Below are 23,929 nucleotides of genomic sequence, written 5' to 3' on the forward strand. Positions count from 1 at the left end.
GTGTGTGTGTTTGTGTGTCTGTGTTTGTCCCCCTAGCATTGCCTGACAACCGATGCTGGTGTGTTTACGTCCCTGTCACTTAGCGGTTCGGCAAAAGAGACCGATAGAATAAGTACTGGGCTTACAAATAGAATAAGTTCCAGGGTCGATTTGCTCGACTGAAGGCGGTGCTCCAGCATGGCCGCAGTCAAATGACTGAAACAAGTAAAAGAGTAAAAGAGAGAGTACAGTAAGCTAAAGTAAAATAACATTTATTTATTCATACAAAGCTAAGTCTGTATGAGTGATTACATGTAGTTTCTTGTTTATGGTTGTCTGTCACTCACACAAACACACAGAGGTGTGTGTGCATATCTGTTGTCGATGTATGCCAGTGAAGGATGTAAACCTCTGTGAGAAAACTGAAAAGCCAGTGTTTACAAATGAAGTCAATCAACTTGACATATTTGTTTAGTCCCTAGTCAAAGTAATGCCATGAACCGATGGCTGGTCATTTGTAACCAATGACAACACAACAGTTCATAAATTGCAATATAAAACGGATCTTTTCGGTTTGAACGGCCGTTTTTTCTAGCGGTGTCATATGAAATTGTCGCCCATAATTATGACCCTAGTATCGATCTATTGCATTTCAATTTGTTGTAGGGTTAGGGGTGGGGGGAAGGTATCTTTTTTGCTTCACAAATGTAAATAAACCCAATCTGTTCCTTAAACGAGGGACATATTCATACGTTTTTTACCTCAATGGACGTCATTGATTGGTTGAAATTGCAGAAATTGAAGAAAAAAAAACAACAAATATCTTACAAACTATAGACTTTTCTCAATAAAGCCAAGAGAGAATAAGATGTTTTATAAACACATTCTACCAGTATACGAAGTTTAAAATTTTTTAGTTACCTAGAAATTATGTTACAAACTGCCTTTCAAACCGAAAAGATCCTATAAAACTAATAAATATGCTTCGGCGATGAAAATGGAAAGTGAAGGAAGTTGTCTTACTTGTCTGTGGCATCCTCTGTAACTGATAATTGTGGGGATAGGATTCTGTAAGTGGCTTCTGTTGTTGTGGATAATGACCAGGGTAAGATGTAAAAGCCGACTGAGATGCGACGGTTGGAGTGGTGGTGTATTTGGTGGTAGGAGGGCCAGCTGTGAACGGGACTGCTTGCTGCTGGTAAGCATGGGTACCTTGACTGGCGTAAGCTACCTGGGGTGGTGGTTGGTTCTGACCATAGGTGGTAGGTTCTGAAAATAGAACAAATAATTAAATAGATAAATAAATAAACAAAATTTACTCACACCCACCCTTACATAAAGTTGGGTAGCCATGTATCTCCTGTGTAGCAAGACACCTTATACTTATCCTTTTTTCATCTCTATATATATAAACGGCAAAATGTCTGTCTGTGTGTGTGTCCTTTATACAAATCCACAATTTTTCAGTTAGAGGGCTCGCACTTTCTATGGTCATTCAAAACCATCCAAGGGTGGCTGTGCACATCTTTACATTTCCCCAGTCACCCTGCAAAGCCATTAAAAAATCAATAGAAGTGACTTTTTTATGAATTTTCTATCCAAAACCCAATCAAAATGCCCAAAACTTGATACACCAATTGAATGCCAGCTAGCTGTATGTGATTGGTCAGAGATTTGGACAGTACACGCGTGTATGTGCGCATGCACACAGCTGTATATGCATGCACTAGCACTATGACCCGGCGTTGCCAGGTCATAGTGCTAGTACTTTATAGTCTTTCAACACTTTGCATTAAGGCACCTCACACCTCTCAATTGTAAAGTAGTTGGTGTTAGGAAAGGCATCCAGCCATAGAAACCAAGCTAAATCAGACTGAAACCTGGTGCAGTTTGTCTGTTTGCTAGCTCTGGTCAAACCGTCCAACCCATGCCAGCGTGGAAAATGGACATTAAAGGATGATGATGATGATGATCTAGTCATGGGGTTTTTTATTATTATTTCTCAATGTTACTAGTGCTGGCAGCACAAAAAAAGCACCCAGTACACACTGTACAGAGGCTGGCATCAGAAGGGACCGCCAGCCACAGAAACCTTACTATGCTGACACCGGAGCTTGATACAGCCCTGCGGCTCACTGAACAGTATGAAACTGTCTAACTCATGCCACTAAGGAAATCAGGAGTTGATGATGATGATGACGGAGAGATTGAGAGCCAGATATTTCATTGTAGCTCTCTGTTCCTGCTTCAGTTTATCTAGCTGGTAACAAGTTACATCCTATTGCTACAGCTGGGCTGTTAGCAGTAGAGAAGTCAATGAGTAATCAAGTCAAAGGCAACAAAAAAGAAAAAAACAACAAACATCATCAACCATGTCCAGACTTTTTACAAATTATTCTGCTATATCTATCACAAGTTGATATGAACAAATATACAAGGTGTCCATAAATTACCTTTACAATTTGAAAAATTCAGAACACAAAAAAAACAACAAATAAGGATAAGTAAGCAGTTTGTGTACAACAGATGGCTGGCCCAAGGCTATGGCCAAGATGCCACTTAGTGGGATTGAACCCAGAACTATATATAATGTAGATAGGCTTTAAATTCAAACTGCGTCTTTTTATTCCAGTATTCCAAATCTGTATTATGTTTTGTGTGAGGTAAGTATTGGAGTTGAAAATTCTGGGAAATATTTTTTTTGCAGAGAAACTGTGTGTATGTGTCTACACTTTTTATATCAATCTCTAACTCTCTCTCTTTTCTGTATTACTAGATTTGTTCTTTATTCTCCTCCCCAATTATATGTGTGTGTGTATGGGATGGGGTATATATATATATTGTAAGCTAATACCTCTAAAATTACATATAAGCTACAAAAGAAAACTGAAATTATATTTCATTTTTGGATTTGGTTTGCAAGATTCTTTATATGAGTTCGTGTGTTGAAGCATATTCTGTTGTATCTGGGGAGAGTCATTTTCTTTTTGTGCCTTATAATTTAACACACTCACTGGTAAAATTTACACTAGTTTCTTATTTTTATTTTCCTAAAATTTTTGTGGCATCTTGCAACCTTTTCAATAGTCTTGACGCAACGAAAATTTTAGGAAAATAAAAATAAGAAACTAGAGGAAATTTTACCAGTGAGTGTGTTAAATTATAAGGCACAAAAAGAAAATGACTCGCCCCAGATACAACAAAACTGAAATTACTTAAATAAGTAATTAAATATTGATAATGTTTAGGGATGATGATGGTGGCGAGGGAGGAGAAAGGAAATAGTTGAATGATAATCCCAAAAGAAGAAATAATAATAATACAATTTGACTCATTATTTAATCAATCCAGCCAAAAGGCAAATTTGATCTGGGCATAGTCTGAACTCAGAACAGAATGTTTCTAGCAAGTTGTCATCAATGAAAAATGAAAAAGAGTGGTACTGTGAGATACTTACTGTATTCCGCTTGAGAGGGAGTATAGACAACAGCTGGCTGCTTGGTGGTGATAGCGTAAGATGTCTGGGGGTATTTATGTTCATTAGGGTATGGTTGATAAACGGTCACTGGAGGAGATGGTGAACGAGTTCTTTTCATCCCTTGAAGACGTTGCTGAATCTAATGAGATATAAAATCATGCTTTAAAGTTTTATACATATATATATATATATATACACTCAGATGGGAAGATAATTTAAGAAGGATGTTTGGAACAACATGGAGGGGAATGGCATGATGGGAATGGCACAAATACCCAGATGATATATAAGTGTATGTGTGTGTGTGTGTACGTACATTATATATAAGATATGTACTTACTGGAATGAGTGGTTGATGAGGTTTGTACAAAGTGGGTCGTCCTGTTACACCAGGGTGTAAGAGCATTGGGTGTCCTGTCACAGTGTAAGGATGTTGGAAATTTAAAAGTTCACTGAAAATAGAATACATAAATTAGTGTTAACCACACTCTCTTATCTTAATTCTCTGTGTCAAATCAACATTTATGTTGGCTAATATATGTATTTGTGTGTGGAAAGAAAGAAAGAAAGAAAGACAGACAGACAGACAGCTATCTATCTAGCTAGATAGATAAATGGATAGACAAATAGCTAGCTAGATAGACAGATAGCTGGATATACAGATAGCAAGACAGATAGATAGATACACAGACAGACAGCTAGATAGCTGGATCAATCAATAAGTAAATGGACAGATAGGTAGATAGATGGATAAATACATGGAAATATAGATGGAGGGATATATATATATATAGATAGATAGATATACAGAGATAGATGGATGGATATACAGATAAATGGATGGATGGATGGATGGAGATATATTTATATATATATATATATATAGATAGATAGATAGATAGATAGATAGATAGATAGATACATACATACATACATACATACACACAAATCCAACTGAATATGAGAGAGAAATGAACAGAAATAAACTAAGACTTTGAACAGTTCACCTTTGTTCCTTTAGCTGTGCTCGGCGTCGTGTTTCATCTTCTTGGTGTAGAACCTTTTTCAACTGTGAAAATAATTCATGTTTCTCATTCTTCAAAGATTCATGTTTTGACTCCATCATCCCAATCTGTTGAAATAAAAACACAGAACTTCAAATATGTGTGTGTGTGTGTGTGTTTACACTTATACAGAAATAACAAGCAAAACTGTAATTTTCTGGTTGTCGGGACAAGATGGATATAATGCTGTGGTTCCCCTTGAGCTTTTCTAGGACCACTTTCTGTCCAATGGCATAAGGCTCCTAAATTTTCACATGTGACATTTCTAGACAAAAGGTAGAGAGGTATATAAAACTGCTTTCTGACAGAATAAGTACCAAGGAGTCGATTGGTTTGAGTAAAATTCTTCAAGGTGGTGCTCCAGTATGGCCACAGTCTAATGACTGAAACAAGTAAAAGGTAAGAGATAAAAGACATTAACCCTGGAGTTTATCTAGTCAACTAGTCTATTTTGTATATCCTCTCTACTGAAATTAAACCTTTCTACTATAGGCACAAGACCTGAACTTTGGAGAGGGGGATAATCGATTATATCGACCCCAGTACTCAACTGGTACTTATTTAATCGACCCCGAAAGGATGAAAGGCAAAGTTAAGGCTTGGCAGAATTTCAACTCAGAACACGAAGACAGACAAAATACCTATTTCTTTACTACCCACAAGGGGCTAAACACAGAGAGGACAAACAAGGACAGACAAACGGATTAAGTCGCTTATATCGACCCCAGTGTGTAACAGGTACTTATTTAATTGACCCCGGAAGGATGAAAGGCTAAGTCGACCTCGGCGGAATTTGATCTCAGAACAGTAGCGGCAGACGAAATACTGCTAAGCATTTCGCCCGGCGTGCTAACGATTCTGCCAGCTTCCTACCTTCTTTACACAGAAAGTAATATAAGCAACATTCAATAAATGCTGAAAGAGAATTTCATGAAATTTATTTTAAAAAGTTTAACTTCCTACCTGGTCTTTTATTTGCTCGAGTGTTAAATTGTCCTCTTCTTGTTTCTTTTTCTGAAGTTCTCGTTCTTTTTTTAATCTTTCAACCAAAGCATCATGTTCTTGTTCTGACAAATCATAAAATAAACAAATTATAGAATAAACAAATTAACATCATCATCATCATTTAACGTCCGCTTTCCATGCTGGCATGGGTTGGACGGTTCAACTGGGGTCTGGGAAGCCAGAAGGCTGCACCAGGCCCAGTCTGATCTGGCAGTGTTTCTACAGCTAGATGCCCTTCCTAACGCCAACCACTCCAAGAGTGTAGTGGGTGCTTTTTACGTGCCACCCGCACTGGTGCCAGACGGGGCTGGCAGACGGCCACGATCGGATGGTGCTTTTTACGTGCCACCGGCACGGAGGCCAGTCAGGCAGTGCTGGCTACAGCCACGTTCGGATGGTTCTCTTACGTGCCACCGGCACTGGTATCAAAGCTACATTTCACTGAAATAAACAATTGCTCTTAACATGAACTAACAGACAATCCTCCAGGTGGTCATGAAACCTACGAGAAACAGCAGCCAAACATGCCTCAAACCACAACATATCTTAAACAAACAAAAAACGGGACACATCAGCGAATGTCATCCCAAATATCTCCAAAAGACCAGAATGTCATGGATGGCATGTCTTTATTATAAATTTGATGGATCAAAGATTTTTGTGTCAATTTGTTTGATGCATGTTTTTGCCATACTAGCAGGACTTAGATAGGAGTAAAATATGAGGTACTAAGCCCTTCCTGTTACCATCCCTTATGTGGGGGCACTGAAAAGTTCCTAGCTTTAAGGGTATCACGAAAGGCCTGGTTACAGGCCCTAATCTTCTGAGTACTTTTACAGGGCTTAATAAAACTGAAGGACTGTGGTAATAAGTGGATGAATTTGAGAGGGGAATATCTTTAACTTTTTACTTGTTTCAGTCATTAGATTCCAGCCATGCTGGGGCACTGCCTTGGATTTTTAATCGAATGAAGTACTTTTTTTTTCAGATTGACATTTATTCTATCGGTCTCATTTGCAGAACTGCTAAGTTACAGAATGCAAAAACACCATCACCAGTTGTAAAGCAGTGGACACACACAAACACATAGATATATACACACATATATATGACAGACTTTCACTTTTCCTCAACCAAATTCACTTACAAGGCTTGGTCCCGAGGTTATAGTAGAAAACACTTGCCCAAGGTACCATGCAGTGGGACTGAACCCAGGGCAAGGTTGTTGAGAACCTCTTGTATATGGTATTTAAAAAAATTTATAGTGCATTCATTTGTAAACAATGTCGTTGTTAATATTTCTCTTTAAAAAAAAAAAGACTGGAGCCTGGTGCAGCCTCCTGGCTTCTCAGACCCCGGTTGAACCATCCAACCCATGCTACCATGGAAAACGGACGTTAAACGATGATGATGATGATTTAAAGCATGACCACAAACATCAAATGTACAAATGATAAAAAACAACTTACCTTGCTTCTTCTTTTCCCTTTCTCTCATAATGTGACGCTTCAGAGCCTGGTAAGTGGCCACTGTCATTTTAGGGCGATCAATTAAAACCGGCATTTTGGGATCGATTTTTACAACCTCAATTCTGAAAATTATAGAATAGTTCTCTTTGTAATAATCAATTTAAAAGAAAAAACACCATTTAACATAAATTATCAGAAAATAAATTTTTTTTGTTTTTTATATTTGGTTTACAAAATTCTTGATGTGAACTCATATGTTAGAGAAGATTTTGCTGCATCTTGGAGGGTGAAGTGGAGGCACTTAGTGGTTGAGGTGTTGGACTAATGACTGTGTGGTTGTGGTTTCGATTCCTGGACCAGGCGATGCATTGTATCCTTGACTTCCTTTCACATTGCTCCAGTCCACTCAGCAGGTAAAAATGAGTAATCCTGTGATAGACCGGTGTCCGATCCAGGGACTAACTATTGGGATAGTCATTATGCCAATAATAAACACAGTTTCTGCCTAGCAAATTCACTCATAAGGCTTTGTTTCATTAAATGCGTAAGTATATTGAAATCTTAACTTTTTGAAGTTTCTAGACCTTCAGTTCCATTATCAAGATTTGAATATATTTGATATTTGTATTGTTCTTTATACACGGATTGACTTTGTGTGAACTTTCCCATCAAAGTTTTATCAACACAAGTCTCTGCAATAATGTGTTTTATTGTGGTCAAATTTTGATGAAAAGCTTTATATATATATATAAAGCTTTTCATCAAAAGTATATAAAGTATATATGGTTCAAATGTACTAAGAACAAAAGGAGATAGGTGAGGGAACAACAAGCAAGGTGTATTAGTTTGATGCATGGGAAAAATGTGTGTGTGTATATATAATATAAAGACTGGAGCCTTCCCAGACCCCGGTTGAACCATCCAACCCATGCTACCATGGAAAACGGATAGAAGGATTCCTAAGCAGATGCTCTATGGAGAACTTGTGAATGGAAGGAGACTCCAGCAGAAACCAAGGCTGCGATTTAAGGACTGTGTTAACTCCTCATTAAAGGCCTTTGATATGCAGGACACTGACTGGGAGAACAATGCCTGTCATCGCCACAGATGGAGGAAGCAGATTAAGGAGGGGATCAACACTTTTGAGAGCACGTATCCAGCATGAAGAACTTAAGCGAGCTGCGCGAACGCGCATGGCTCGTATAGTGAATGGGAAAAGCTTGGTCTGCAATGTTTGCAGTCATGTATGCTTGTCAAGAGCAGGGCTCATTAGCCACCAACGGAGCCGCAAATGCAAAATATAAGTTAGTCCTAGAGCGCACAATGTTCCTGAAGGTCGGCAATGGTCTTCCTCGGTCACGAGTGGACGGCCATCATATAATATATATAGTCATGGCCAAATGTTTGGAACATAGGTCTGAAAGTTAGAATTGAACCTTTGGATCAGTTATTAGGTAAGTATATCTCTACGTTGTATATGGATCGAATTGTACCAGGGCATAGTTTTAATTACAGTTAGGTAAGGGTTGGTGACAGGAAGAGCTCCTAGCTGTAAAATACTGCCTGCAATAAGTATCCTGAGTGGGTACATATATGTAACAGTGCCCTCACCTTTTTCCATCATGTCCTTACTGTGACTACTACACTTTCACTGCTAATTAGGTCACCTTAGGAGCAGAAGTTGTTGATTACTTCTACAGAAACTGAAAGAAACCTGTCATATATATGTTTATTGTGAGCGGCCCTGTATTTCCTGGTAGCAAAAAAAACCTGTTCTGGCCTGTCTTTCATAATTTAATCCCTCGTCTCCAAGCATAAAGCCACTTCTCTATCTTGATTGTGACCCCATTCAGTCAAAAGAAATTTTAGTCTTGCGACCTACATGGCAACCTCACCAGCACTGTGCCATGGAAAAAAAAGCATCCGCTACACTCTGTAAAATGGTTGGCGTTAAGAAGGGCATCCAGTCGTAGAAACCACGACAAGGCAGACACTGAAGCATGATATGGTCCTCCAACTCTGCGGATCTTGTCAAATCATCCAAATCATACTAGCATGGAAGAGAGATGTTAAAAGGGTGATGATGATATGTGTGTTTGTAACAGAAATCTAAATATAAAGCAGAGTTTTACATTTTAATGATAAATCTCAGAGCGAGTTATAAACAGTAGCAGCAACACATCGTGACGTATATTTGCCATTTGAATATGGCTAACCCCTAAGGGTGGATGCTACTGTAGTTTGTAGCCCCAGGAGGACACCTCCTCCAGCTGGCTATAGACACACTTTCTGTGCCTTACATTTTATATTATCCAAAATGCTACAGTAACAGAATTTCTTGACAAATTTTATTTAAAAAACGCTCCAAATTACAGGTCCTCGAGTCACTGCAGCTCCCTTTACACACACACACTGAAGTATATATACAGCAGAAATGAGATCCAGTTCAAGCTTTGTAAAGTGGACAGCATTTGTGAGTATGAATGCGTGTGTTTTCAATGGAAACGTGGGAAATTCTATCAATAATACTTCCTCTCATATCAAACAAAGGTGACATCATTCGTGGAGAATTATTTATTCTGAGTAAAAGAACCGGTCGGTCGGCTTGATTGAATTTATGGCAGCTATTTTGTATTGTACTCTGTTGTATGGTGTTCACACTTCAATATCCTTAAGAACGGCCATTTCCAGGATATACAGAATGCGTCAGATCCACAAAAGACACAAGATATTTTCTTCTAGTTCTAAATCAAAACTCATCATTGGGTTCTTTGATATGAACTGACAATAAAGAAGAAACTGTCCATTATGATTTTGCTGTAAATACAGAGTAACAGCATCAACGTTAGTTTGTGCCAAAAAAATAGTTATATAGACCGAAATGAGAACTTAATATAGTTTTTCACTGTATATATATTATTAGCGTCAATCTATTATAATTACAAATAAAAACGATATATGATAGAGTAAATTGTCATTTATGGACGGAACACACTCTCTCATGACTGGAAGTCCGGTTGGTTATATTTCAGAAGAAAATATTTCGAGATAATTTGTATATGATTATATTTGAGTTACACGCATATATACATAAATAGACAAATTTTGTTAACATGTTTAAAAAAACAGGGTTGTGTTAGCATGAAACAATAATATCGATGGCTCGAGAAACATTGTTCTAAACAAACTGTATAGAGAACTTACAACGAAATTAATTAGGAAAAAAAATTAATTAGTAAAAACCTAAACTTACTAAAATAATATAAAACTAGAAGACACGCATGCCTTGAAAACATTTCAAACATATATAGAGGGTGTGTGTAGATACATACATATTTATATGTCACCATTCATATCTGTATTCAAATATTTTGTATTCTTATGTTTTTAAATTATCCCTATTCTATGCCTTAGAATAAATTAGAATTAATGTTATTGATTAATGTCCAGATAATTACTAAATGTCATTTAATTATTACAGTAGTGGTGGTTATTAAATTAAAATCTATAAAAACATGAAGCTGTCTTGAAATAACGTAGTTGTCGGCAGAAAAAGATGAGAATGGCATGGCTGGAGAGTCTTTCATCGTGTTTGTTCAATGAGGGTTAATTTGGGGGTTGGACAAATATAGACGATCCACGAATTGCTAAAGAATTCTTCAAACGTCAAAAATTGAGAATGAAAGACGACGAGTGACAAGTGAAGGCGGACAGGAGACATTGAGTGGTCACTGGATCAGCTAGAGATAACAGCTATCTTCCCTCCAAATATACCATACTGACAGGAGTAAAACGAAAAAGAGGACAAACACATAAGGCAATGTTGTCAAAATTATAATAAAAGACAAGAGGATTGCGGCTGGAACACCTCTGATCCAAAGATTATTGTATCAAGGGGGCCTATCAAGGCTGACCTTGGGCTAAACAAGATGATATATTTGGTTTATAAACAATAATACTATTTACATTTGGGTTTGTTGTTGCATTTCTTTAAGGAAATATAATGTGAATTATTGTTTTTTTCTGAAAAGAAGATAATATGAGTTATATTCAAACTAAATAATTAGTAATTAATAATTAATTGAGAGAAATCTATTCGGATTACCTTAAATATTTTGGTCAATCGTCAAAGTCACAAATCATTATGTCACTCTCTCGTTTAAGAAGTTAAAGAAAAGAAAGCAACTTCCGGTCTCCTCCTATTTTTTTTTTTTTTAATATTCTAAGATTTCTGAAATCTGTTTTCAAAGATATTTTTTCTTATTTCTAGAATATTATTGTCTACTTTTTTTTGGCAAATAAATATTTTTCACAACAGGGAAAGAACGATATGTGGGTGTATGTGTGCGTGCACACGCCTACACACACACATGTTGATGCTTTAGCTATTATTGTGTTACCCTTTTCACCATTTAACATCTAAGGTGGTTGGTAGAATGGTTAGAACCTTCGGATTAAAGGCCTTGCCGGCATTTATTCCTGCTCTTTACGTTCTGAAAGCATATGCCAATGAGGTTAACTTCGCCTTTTGTCCCTCTGGGGTCGATAAAATGATAAATTTTGATACTTTCACCCGCGCGATTTTCACTGAGGGAAAAAAATAACCTCGGATTTTTTGCGTGGAATCAAGTACCCTGACCTCCTAATATGCTGCAAACCTCTTATTTTTGTTCGGAAAAAAGTGAGGTGGGAAACTGCCCCCACCCCATCCCGGAATCATTAGAAATTTCCTTTCTTTTTCTGTTGAATGAATTACGCTGACCCCCCCCCACCAGGACGGAGGTAAATAATACGCACACCACCCGTTTTCGGCGTAACAAAAACCCTAACCATAATCCTAAATCTTAGTCCTAACCCTAAACGCTAACCCTAACCCCTAACTCTAACCCTAAACACCGGGTGTACGTATTCTTCACTTTCGCCGACATCCTAATATGCCATAAAACCCATTTTTGGGGTCCGGAAAACGGGGTGGGGCGGAACCCTCGGAAATTTCAGTTCCACCTTCCCGTTTTCAAATATTTTTTGCTGTTTCTTTCTTTACCCATATTTTTAGAACATTTTGCAAAAATACGTTTTTGAGAAAGTGTGGATTGCATTAGATTGAAAATTCAAAGACGTTTGAAATGAATAAGTGAGGCTATAGAAGTTAGGGGTAACGAAGTCAGAGATAAAGAAGGATAAATAATTCATCTAATAAAAAAGCACGTTAGAGTTTGTGTGTGAAGGCGGCACGTAAAAAGTACCATTCGAGCGTGGTCGATGCCAGTATAACCTGACTGTCCCCCATGCCGGCGGTGCTTAAAAAGCAGCCACTACACTCTCAGAGTGATTGACGTTAGGAAGGGCATCCAGCTGTAGAAACCTTACCAGAACAGATTGGCTCCTGATGCAGCCGGATCTTTTCCTTTTGAACGGCAGTTTTCAACACAATTTCTAGTTAACTAAACACTTTTAAACTTCGTATACTGGTAGAATGTGTCAAAATAAAACATTTCCTTCTCTTGGCTTTCTTGAGAAAATTGTAATTTGTAAGTTTAACGTAGTTTAATTTTTCGAATTTTAACCAATCCTATGGCCTCTATTGAGCTAAAATCACTTGCTGCGTCTCAGTCAAATCTCATTTGCCAGTCCTCAGTCAAATCGTCCAACCCATGCCAGCCTGAAAAGCAGATGTTAAACGACGATGTTGATGATGATATATGTAATACTAGCAGTATCGCCCGGCGTTGATCGGGTTTGTAAGGGAAATAACTATAAAGCATTTTTAGAGAGTTATAGCCCAAAAATAGCAAAAAAATGCATTAAAAATGGAAAAAAAATTATGGTAAATTTTTTTTTAAATCGTTGACTCATCGTAGACGCGCGCTAGTACCCAGAAGGGCTCGATATGAATCACGACTATAAGATACCCGGTTTTGGTTAGACTGCACCGCAAAATGTGGGAGTAGTTAGGAATCTAAATCGTAGGAGACAGACACACAACTTCACTTTTATATATAAAGATATTGAAAGTTTAGGTAAACTTCGTCACTCACACACTCTCTCTCTCTCTCTCTCTCTTCCTCTCACACAAAAATCAAACGTATTAATTACCCGATTTCAGCGCGCAAAATTTAAGTGGGAAAGTGCTTTGACTTTTCAAATCTATTCTGCAATTTGGGATTATTATATCTTATATATATATTATATCCAGTGATTTTAACAGGTATGAAAAAGATACGTTGTTTTAATATCATACTTTTACTTGTTTCACACACATAAATTATTTATCATACTTTATCTCTCCACTGACTTCTTATAACCTCTGCATTTTCACTTTATTCATTTCTGCAAAATGTTATCTAAAAAATATGGGTAAAGATAGAAACAGCAAAAAATATTTGAAAATTAAGGGGAGGTGGGTCTGAAATTTCCGAGGGTTCCACTCCCACGTCACCCCGTTTTCTGGACCCCAAAATGGATTTTATGGCATATTAGGAGGTCAGCGTAATTCATTCAACGAAAAAGATTTTTAAAAATGCAGGGTCTTGGCGCACCGTCACCCCTCCACACAAACACACATAAAATTGACCTTTCCGATTTTTTTTTTTACCGATTTCCCATATTTTCGATGACGGAGATTCCTAATATGCAAAAAAACCCACATTTTCAAAATTTTAAATTTCTCCTTCCCCCACAAAATTTTAAAATTTTAACTTTTTTTTCGAAATTTTTTTTCAATCTAAGTGGAGGGGGGGGGGGGAAACAAATTTTAATTTCAAATTTTGGCGATCTTTCGTCTCTAGTAGACCTTTCCGTCGATTTCTGTAAAAAAAATTTTTTTTTTACATATGGGCTTGCGGGAACTTTTGAAGTAATATACATACATATACACATACACCGAGTAAAAAATTTCAGTTATCTCTGTCTCTTCACACACACTAACAGAAGCACTTCACTTACACAACATACTGTCTGTCTCCCACACCCCATCAAACACACACACACATGTACATCAATGCTTCCCCTGGACGGTAACTTCAAAAGAATTTCCCTCGTCATACAATCGCTTTCTCTAAGTCTCTTTCGCTCTCATTATTTCAAAAGTTCCCGCAAGCCCATATGTCAAAAAAAAAATTTTTTTACGGAAATCGACGGAAAGGTCTACTAGAGACGAAAGATTGCCAATTTTAATTTCAAATTTTTTATGAAAAGCTCCAAAATTGAACCACACCACATCCCACTACCTGAAAGTGAAAAAGAACGTCTGTTTCCGTATGCGTAGATTTATAGTGAAACAGCAGAAGGACCACGGCATGTGAAGCCCTCAACACGAAACGCGATATGCTAAAAATGACAGCCAAAAGGGTTAATGTTTACAAGTACACCGGCACGAGGGGACGGGTGGAAGTCTTGCCGAGATTTTGAATACGCCCAAAACTAGGTTTTCAAAATTTTCAATTACCCCCTCCCAGCCCCAAATTTTAAAATTTTAACATTTTTTCGAATTGTTTTTTTTTTTTCAATCTACGTGGGAAAATATGGAGATTAAGAATATGGAAAAAAGAAAATAATTAATTCCAAATTTTCTATGAGAAAACTCTAAAATTGATTCGTACATTCATCGCCACCTCATCCCGCTGTCTAAAAGTGAAAAAGAACAGCTTGCAAATATGAAGGGCTACTAAATGTGAGAGCCCTTTGTCCATCAGAAATGATTTCTAAAGTGCATAAACTATGTGGCATATTAGGATGTGGCCTAATTTTAGGGTGCGGTAGGGAATTTCGGAAAATTCACCAGAGTCCAATTCGTCTTAACTTTCAAGAAAATGGATATTTTTTTAATGAAATTGTCTACAAATATGGACTTGTTCAGAAACACCCGCGAGTGAGGAACGGTTCTCAAAAATACCGCCCCCCCCCCAATTGTTTTCCCCAAAAATTCCTATGTCCTTGGAATCTACATAGACCTAGGTATTTTTGTAGAGAATTTCATTAAAAAATATCCATTTTCCTGAAAGTTAGGACGAATTGAAAGTGGATTTCAGTGAATTTTCAGAAATTCCCCACCCGACGTATTCTTAAAACACTACCCCGCAAAATTTTGTATATTCGGAATCTACATGATATAACACATATTCGTAAAAAAAATTTCATTGAAAAATATCCATATTTCTGAAAGCTATGATCATCCAAAGTTGGCGGGGTGGAAATCTGTAGCAATATACCAAAATTTCATGAAATACGTTTGATATTCGATATAGGTCAACTGTTCACTTTTTATGTGGGTCAAAGATTCGCTCAGTTTTTTTTGGTTTTTTTATCCAAATAAGAACATCCATACTCATGCTATAGAAGTGCGATGGATATTCATCAAGAAGAAGAAAGGTGATATTGTGGAGTTATTCCTTTACTTGTTTCAGTCACTTGACTGCGGCCATGCTGGAGCACCGCTTTTAAGGACTTTAGTCGAACAAAACGACCCCTTATTTTTGAAGCCTAGTAGTTATTCTATTGGTTTATTTTTTATTTTTGCCAAACCGCTAAGTTATGGCGGTGTAAACACCGCACCATTAGTCAAATAAAGGGTTGGGTTCAAAATTCCACCAGAACACATGATGAAGGCTGGAGAGTACATCAGCCGAAATGTGATAACAAACACGATGCGGACATCTATCTCTCCATTGTACAGTAACAGCAGTTATGAGCAGTGACGGGGTGTCAAACACAAAGACACACACATAGGTACATACATATATAGTTAAAATTAATCCAAACAAGAAAGCACAAAAAAACACAACAACGCGAGGACGCGGAACAAATATAGTATTATTGGACGCTCAGGAAAGAAGGAGGGTTTAACGTTTCGAGCGGAGCTCTTCGGAAACATAGGAGAAGGAAAGATCCAGAGAAGGGAAGACAGAAGGCCAACTTCGGAGTTAAGAAGCACCAACAAGTTGGAATTTCTCTGTTTTGACGGAGATTTTTCAGATTTCTATTCACTGTGCCCTTGGATATGTTTTACAAAAAACTTATCTTCCCTTCTCTGGAGAGATTGTGGGTCAATTTCGTGGACACCATGCAACTTAAAATCCAGGCATAACTACAGATTTCTGCCCCACCGATTTTGGATGATCATAACTTTAAGAAAAATGGATATTTTTTAATGAAATTTTCTACGAATATGTGTTATATCATGTAGATTCCTAATATACAAACTTTGGTGGCGGGGGGGGGGGTTACACATGAACGAAGTCCTATAAAGTTTTTATTCTTTCTGAATGAAGAACACAAACATATTATTCAATATCGTGTTTGCTTCTATGAGGACCGTTTACCTTTAAAGCGAAAAAGCAAAACCGACGTGTACGACATATATGTAAAACATATTTAGGTGTATTTCTCTGTCCATCGCACACGCAAGCCGGGATGGGGTAACGAGAAGTGTATGAATCAATTTTGGAGTTTCTTCATAGAGACTCTGTTTACTCTCTTTTACTTGTTTCAGTCATTCGACTGCGGCCATGCTGGGGCACCGCCTTTAGTCGAGCAAATCGACCCCAGGACTTATTTTTTGTTAGCCTAGTACTTATTCTATTGGTGTCTTTTGCCGAACCGCTAAGTTACGGGGACGTAAACATACCATCATCGGTTGTCAAGCGATGTTGTGGGGACAAACACACACACACACACACATATATATATATACACACACATGTACATATATACGACGGACTTCTTTCAGTTTCCGTCTACCAAATCCACTCACAAGGCTTTGGTCAGTCTGAGGCTATAGTAGAAGACACTTGCCCAAGGTGCCACACAATGGGACTGAACCCGGAACTATGTGGTTGGTAAGCAAGCTACTTACCACACTGCCACACCTAGAAAAATCTCTCTATATATAAACAGCAAAATGTCTGTGTGTGTATCCTTTATACAAATCCACAATTTTTCAGTTAGAGGGCTCGCACTTTCTGTGGTCATTCAAAACTGTCCAAGGGTGGTCGTGCACACCTTTACATTTCCCCAGTCCCCCCGCAAAGCCATCAAAAAATAATCGATAAACCGACCCCTTATGATTCAGGTAACAAAAGTCTTTAATACAAGGGACGTGACTCACTCCAGCAGCTTAATCTAAAGATATTAAACCATTGCAAGGGAAATAACTCTTTATATATATATATATATATATATATACTACTAATATAAGATGAAGTTTTTTTCTCTACAGAAAAGAATTCCATCAAGAAATGTGGCAGCATATTAAAGAACACCTTTACTGTTAAAATTATAAACAACTTATAAGCAAGGGCTAAAGAAGATTATTTCAAAGCCAATATGCTGATTTTCCACATATAATCCACTTGCTGCAGAAAAATTGAACTGAAGTCGGGCAAACTAATTTAAATATTCTAATGGTTAGTTTGCCCGACTTCAGTTCAATTTTTCTGCAGCAAGTGGATTATATGTGGAAAATCAGTATATTGGCTTTGGAATAATCTTCTTTAGCCCTTGCTTATAAGTTGTGTATATATATATATATATATGTATATATAAACACACACGCACATATATATATATTATAGCCTCAGTTTTGTGAGTGGGTTTTGTAGTCGGAAACTGAAAGGAGTCTGTGTGATATATATATATATTTTTGTTTGTGTGTGTGTGTTTATACCCCCACCATTGATTGGCAACTGATGTTGTGGTGTTTACATTCCCATAGATTCAGCAAAATACACTGTTAGAATAAGTACTAGGATTACATAGGATAAACCCTGTTGTTGGTTTTTTTCCAGCATGGCCGCAGTCACATGACTGAAACAAGTAAAACAATAAAATATGCCATTTTAATCCCGAGCAAGGCCGTGTATCTCTGCTAGTTTGAAATCAATTATTTTCTTTTTTCCATATTCTTAATCTCCATATTTTTCCACGTAGATTGAAAGAAAAAAAAAAATTCGAAAACAAGTTAACATTTAAAAATTTGGGGTGGGGAGGTGGTAATTGAAAATTTTGAAAACTTGGTTTTGGGCATATTCTTTGTCAGCGTCCAACCACTGAGCTGAGCATCGCCAGTTGTCGTAAAGAATCCACTTTTCATTGCAAGTCACAATCCAGTCGAGACGACGCTTCAAAATGGCTTTTTTTTTGGTTGTCATTCAATTCGTGCCGCACCCATTTCTCAAGTATTTTTGCTTTTCCGATTTCTTTCAAGTGGTTGGAAATTGTCATATACATTATGTCTAATTCAGAAGCAACCTCTTGAACAGTTGTGCATGGATTGGCTTTGACTAAGGCTCTTAGTTGATCCTACCACTATGCTTATCATCTTCAAGACTCTCGTCACCGCTACAAAATTCCTTGAACCACAATTGTGCTGTACATTCATTAGTGGTTCCTGGGCCAAATGCTTCATTGATATCGCGAGCTGTTTCAATAGATTTTTGGCCTAGCTTGAACTGGAATAAGAAAATTGTGCGAATTTGCTTTTTGTCCATGTTGTATTCAACGTTCCGAAAAAATGGCCAAATTATTCAAAAAGAAAAAGAGTAACATGATAAGATAGAGCAAAAAACAGGCTTTAAAATGATATCCAAAATCAAAGTAATTTAATGAAAATTAATTTGAAAATACATCATTTAAAACTAAAATTATAAACTCCGCAAGAACTTTCTTGACGACCTAATATATAGTAGAAGATAAAGTTGAATTGTGCAATAAACCTCTTATCTACATGCCTTTTGCCTTTCCCATTTATTAAAAAGAAATTCCATACTTTAACTCTTTAGAAAGCGGATTACACTGTCAAATGTAATGTTTATTTATTCATCTTGTTTAGAATTAATCACACATTATCTTGTATCTTTAACGTTTTAATGATTTGAGTGTTTAATTTTAGAATGACATTCTAGGGTAGTCGTGAGAGGCTGGATCTAACTGGTTTGAATGTGTAGGAACAGGTTAAATGTTTGGTCTGGATATGGCTAGTTTAGACGCAATTTTGTATAAAAAGAAAGAGAAATTCACATGTTTGCTTATTTTCAATTATTTCCTTTCCTCATGCACACAATTATACATACATGTATACGCACATACGCACATACAAGCACACATACACAAAGTAAAGCACTGTTATTCCCCCCATACACACACACAATCCCTACGCATATACACACATATATATACACACACACACACTGCAAACAAAACACACACACACACACTGCAAACAAAACACACACACACTACATATACATACATGCACACACACATACTTCAAACTACCAGTACCTTCCACTGACCATTCACATGTGTAGGGAGAGACACAACAGGAGCCACTCCTACTATAAATTCTTCCTATGACCTCAAACGATACTAAGCCCAACCACACACGTAGATTAACAGCCACAACCACACACACACTCCTGCACATACCCACACATACACACACATACCTCCTCTTGCACTCTCCTGTCTTTGAAAGAACTTTTTCTTCACCTATTCCCTTCTGGTCATTCAATATGTGACCGCGTGTGTATCGTTGGCGATTTTTTTTTCCTCCGTCTTCCCTTCCTTGGATCTTTCCTTCTTCTATGTTTTTGACAAAGAGCTCCGCTCGAAATGTTAAATCCACTTTCTTTCTTTCCTTTCCTGAGCGTCCAATAACACTATACTTGTTCCACGTCCTCGGTTTGTTGTGTTTTCTCTTTGTGTTTTCATGTTCGGATTAACTATATGTAAAAACATATTCTCGCCTTGAACTTAAAATATTCTGAGATGTATAAAAAATCCATTTTAATTTTTGCTGTCAAAAGGCTGTATATATATACCAAAGATTGTATATATATACATGTAATGTGACAATTTGCGACAACCAATAATTAACGCAACCAATTCCCAATAATATATTTGTTTTATCCTTTTCTGCCAAATTTTCCCAAATATTCTCATCACACTATTGAACTTCTCTGTTACCAAACACTATATTTATACATGTAATGTGACAATTATATACAAAAAAACATTTTTGAATTCATAATATCCAATGTGACAATTATGTAAAAAACTTTTTTTGAATGCATAATATTCAATGTGACAATTATGTAAAAAACTTTTTTTGAACCCATATTATTCAATGTTTCCTTAAATGTAACTTTTGACAATCTTTTACCAAAGAGTGAAACCGGTTAAGTAAATAAACATCGTTTAAATTGCCTTTTCAAACCTTTTTTCTTATATATATATATATATATATATATATATATATAGTGGTTGTATACTGTCAACACAACGTGACAGTCCCGTAAAGGGAATCACCACCGCTATTTAGCCCTAGGAAGCATTGATGCTTCCTGTCGGCTTTGACACATTTCCTGTGTCCTTATATTTGCAAAGGGGAGGCAAGCACTCCTGCTAGCTAGGATTAGCTCCTGGAGACATGTTTCTGGGTCTTGCTCGTCATCAGTCCAGGGTAGTAAGTCCTGCTACCTCTTTGCAAATACTCTTTACTCTTTTACTCTTTTACTTGTTTCAGTCATTTGACTGTAGCCATGCTGGAGCACTGCCTTTAGTCGAGCAACCCGACCCCGGGACTTATTCTTTGTAAGCCCAGTATTTATTCTATCGGTCTCTTTTGCCGAACCGCTAAGTGACGGGGACGTAAACACACCAGCATCGGTTGTCAAGCAATGCTAGGGGGACAAACACAGACACACAAACACACACACATATATATATATACATACATATGACAGGCTTCTTTCAGTTTCCGTCCACCAAATCCACTCACAAGGCATTGGTCGGCCCGGGGCTATAGCAGAAGACACTTGCCCAAGATGCCACGCAGTGGGACTGAACCCGGAACCATGTGGTTGGTTAGCTAGCTACTTACCACACAGCCATCCTTTTAAAGTGATTTATTGAATCAGAAATAAACTTATAAGAAGGTATTTCTAAAGGTGTTTCTTTTACAAATGCTAAAAACAAAAGTGCTTGAAATTAAATGTTTATTCAGAACAGTTGTAATTTAAATTCAGTTTGTTAACCAGCGAATGAGTATTTTATTTCTGTGTTATCTTCCTGGTGTAGATATACCCGTGTGTCTTCTTGTTGTAAAAATAAATAAAAGTCATGTGTATCTTCCTGGTGTAAAAATAAATCTGCCTGCAACTGCTTAAAAAAATCATACATTTGATTTATAAAAAAAGCTGTAAAATTTGTCATTTATTTATATCTTTGACTAAGAGAGAGAGAGAGAGAGAGTAAGGAGGAGGAGAGGATGGAGAATAGAGAGAGGGAGGGAGATGGAGGAAGAGAGAGAGAGAGAGATTTGTAACACAGCTGTTATGTATGGAATAGATAGAATGTGGTAATCAGTAATAGTGACCGATACCTTTATAGGTGTAGAGGCGCAATGGCCCAGTGGTTAGGGCAGTGGACTCGTGGTCGTAGGATCGCGGTTTCAATTCCCAGACTGGGCGTCGTGAGTGTTTATTGAGCGAAAACACCTAAAAGCTCCACGAGGCTCTGGCAGGGGATGGTGGTGATCCCTGCTGTACTCTTTCACCACTCTTTCTTCTGTTGGCCTGCTCGCCTAGCCAGTGTGGTTGTCATCATTGGAAGGCTAAAACAATGCGAAGCACATTGTGACTAGCAATGTGTAGCAACATCTGATGGTCTGGTTCCTCACGTGATCATGTGACCTTTGTAGGTGTGTATGGGAATGGTAAACTTAAAAGTAAACAAAAATTACCATGACAAATATATGAGTAATAATAATATTATTGTGTTCTGAAATAGGATTAAGATGGTCTTCTTTGTAGAAAACTGTCTAAGGAGTGTTTCACACAAACTTGGCAATGATGAAATGAAAATGTGGGATTTTCAACTGAGATGACCTCGAAAAATGTCAAAGACCAGAGAATTTGTAATAGTTGTTTCAGGCACAGGGCCTGAAGCTTTGGGAGGGAGCTAGTTGGTTATATTAACCTCAGTACTTCATTTTATTGACCCTGGAAAGATAATAATAATAATAATAATAATAATAATGATAATGATAATGATAATGATAATAATAATAATAATAATAATAATAATAATAATAATAATTAATAATAATAATTAATAATAATAAATAATAATAATAATAATAATAATAATAATAATTAATAATAATAATTAATAATAATAATTAATAATAATGATAATAATAATAATGTTTTCTTTATTGGCCGGCACAAAACAAACGCGGTTTAGTACAATATTTGTGTATTAAATAACAATAACAATTAAAAATGAAAATTAAACAATAAAGATCCCTTAAAGGGAGGATTTCCTCTCAAGGCCAATCAAGGAACCCCACACATTTTGAAGAAAAATTTCTGAATGATGATGATGATGGTGATGGTGATGATGATGATGATGATGATCCTTTCTACAATAGGCACAAAGCCTTAAATTTTATGGGGAGAGGACCAGTCAATTACATCGACCTCAGTCTGTAACTGGTACTTAATTTATCGACCCCCTAAAGGATGAAAGGCAAAGTTGACCTCGGTGACATTTGAACTCAGAACAAGAAGACAGATGAAATACTGCTAAGCATTTTGCCTGGCATACTGACAATTCTGCCAGCTCACCACCTTCAATAATAATAATCATCATCACCATCATCATCGTTTTATGTCCGCTTTCCATGCTAGCATGGGTTGGACGATTTGACTGAGGTCTGGCGAACCAGATGGCTGCACCAGGCTCCAATCTCATCTGGCAGAGTTTCTACAGCTGGATGCCCTTCCTAACGCTAACCACTCTGAGAGTGTAGTGGGTGCTTTTACGTGCCACCGGCATGAGGGCCAGTCTGGCGGCACTGGCAACGGCCACGCTCAAATGGTGTTTTTTAAGTGCCACCTGCCACAGAAATCAGTCCAGCGGCACAGGCAACGACCTTGCTCAAATGTTTTGTTCACGTGCCAGTAAGGCAATGCTGGTAACAATCATGCTCAAATGGTGCCTTTTACGTGCCACCAATAATAATAATAATAATAATAAGGCGCAGGAGTTGCTGAGTGGTAAGTAGCTTGCTAACCAACCACATATGTGCCAGATGAGATTGGAGCCTGGTGCAGCCATCTGGTTCGCCAGACCTCAGCATGGAAAGCGGACATTAAACGATGATGATGGTGATGATGATTATTATTATTGGGCAAGTGTCTTCTGCTATAGCCCCGGGCCGACCAATGCCTTGTGAGTGGATTTGGTAGACGGAAACTGAAAGAAGCCTGTTGTATATATGTATATACATATATGTATGTGTTTGTGTGTCTGTGTTTGTCCCCCTAGCATTGCCTGACAACTGATGCTGGTGTGTTTACGTCCCCGTCACTTAGCGGTTCGGCAAAAGAGACCGATAGAATAAGTACTGGACTTACAAAGAATAAGTTCTGGGGTCGATTTCCTCCACTAAAGGTGGTACTCCAGCATGGCTACAGTCAAATGACTGAAACAAGTAAAAGAGTAAAGAGAATAACACTGCTCGAGTGCACCTCAACCTTTTGGAAAAGAGTAAAAGAAAGGAAAGAGGGCAAAAATGAATCAAATAGAATTGAATCTGGCAAGATTTGAATTCAGGGCATAAAGGGTAAAAAGAACAACCACAAGGGGTTTTGTCAAATGCTGTGGTGGTTCTACCTATTCAGAGTTTGTAATAACAATAAAATCTGCCTCAAGTCTGCTTCGTGTTTATCTTAGGTCTGCTTCAAGTTAGCCTCCAGTATTCATCAAATCTGCCTCAGGTCTGCCTCATCTACCCTAAATCTGCCTCAGGTCTATTTCATGTCTGCCTCAAAGGTGCTTCAGTCTACCTTAAGTCTGCCTCAAAGGTGCTTCAGTCTACCTTAAGTCTGCCTCAAGCGTACCTCAAGTCTGCCTCAGGCATACCTAATATC

General features: G+C 37.5%; 1 protein-coding gene across 5 annotated transcripts in view; it reads right to left on the minus strand.

Annotated features, from left to right (window-relative positions):
• LOC115221434 (G protein pathway suppressor 2) overlaps positions 1-11,249 on the minus strand; it is a 34,143-nt gene extending 22,894 nt beyond the window's left edge. For all 5 annotated transcript variants that reach the window (XM_029791616.2, XM_029791615.2, XM_029791614.2 and 2 more), the window contains exons 1-7: positions 11,101-11,249; positions 6,996-7,117; positions 5,485-5,588; positions 4,465-4,589; positions 3,798-3,909; positions 3,437-3,596; positions 1,003-1,248 (exon numbers count right to left, since the gene is read on the minus strand). In XM_029791616.2, the coding sequence (XP_029647476.1) occupies positions 1,003-1,248; positions 3,437-3,596; positions 3,798-3,909; positions 4,465-4,589; positions 5,485-5,588; positions 6,996-7,089 (841 nt within the window). In that variant the 5' untranslated portion in view covers positions 7,090-7,117; positions 11,101-11,249. The remainder of the gene's footprint in view (positions 1-1,002; positions 1,249-3,436; positions 3,597-3,797; positions 3,910-4,464; positions 4,590-5,484; positions 5,589-6,995; positions 7,118-11,100) is intronic.
• Positions 11,250-23,929: the final 12,680 nt, after the last annotated feature.

This window comes from Octopus sinensis, linkage group LG18, assembly GCF_006345805.1.
Source record: "Octopus sinensis linkage group LG18, ASM634580v1, whole genome shotgun sequence".
NCBI classification, from domain to species: Eukaryota; Metazoa; Mollusca; class Cephalopoda; order Octopoda; family Octopodidae; genus Octopus; species Octopus sinensis.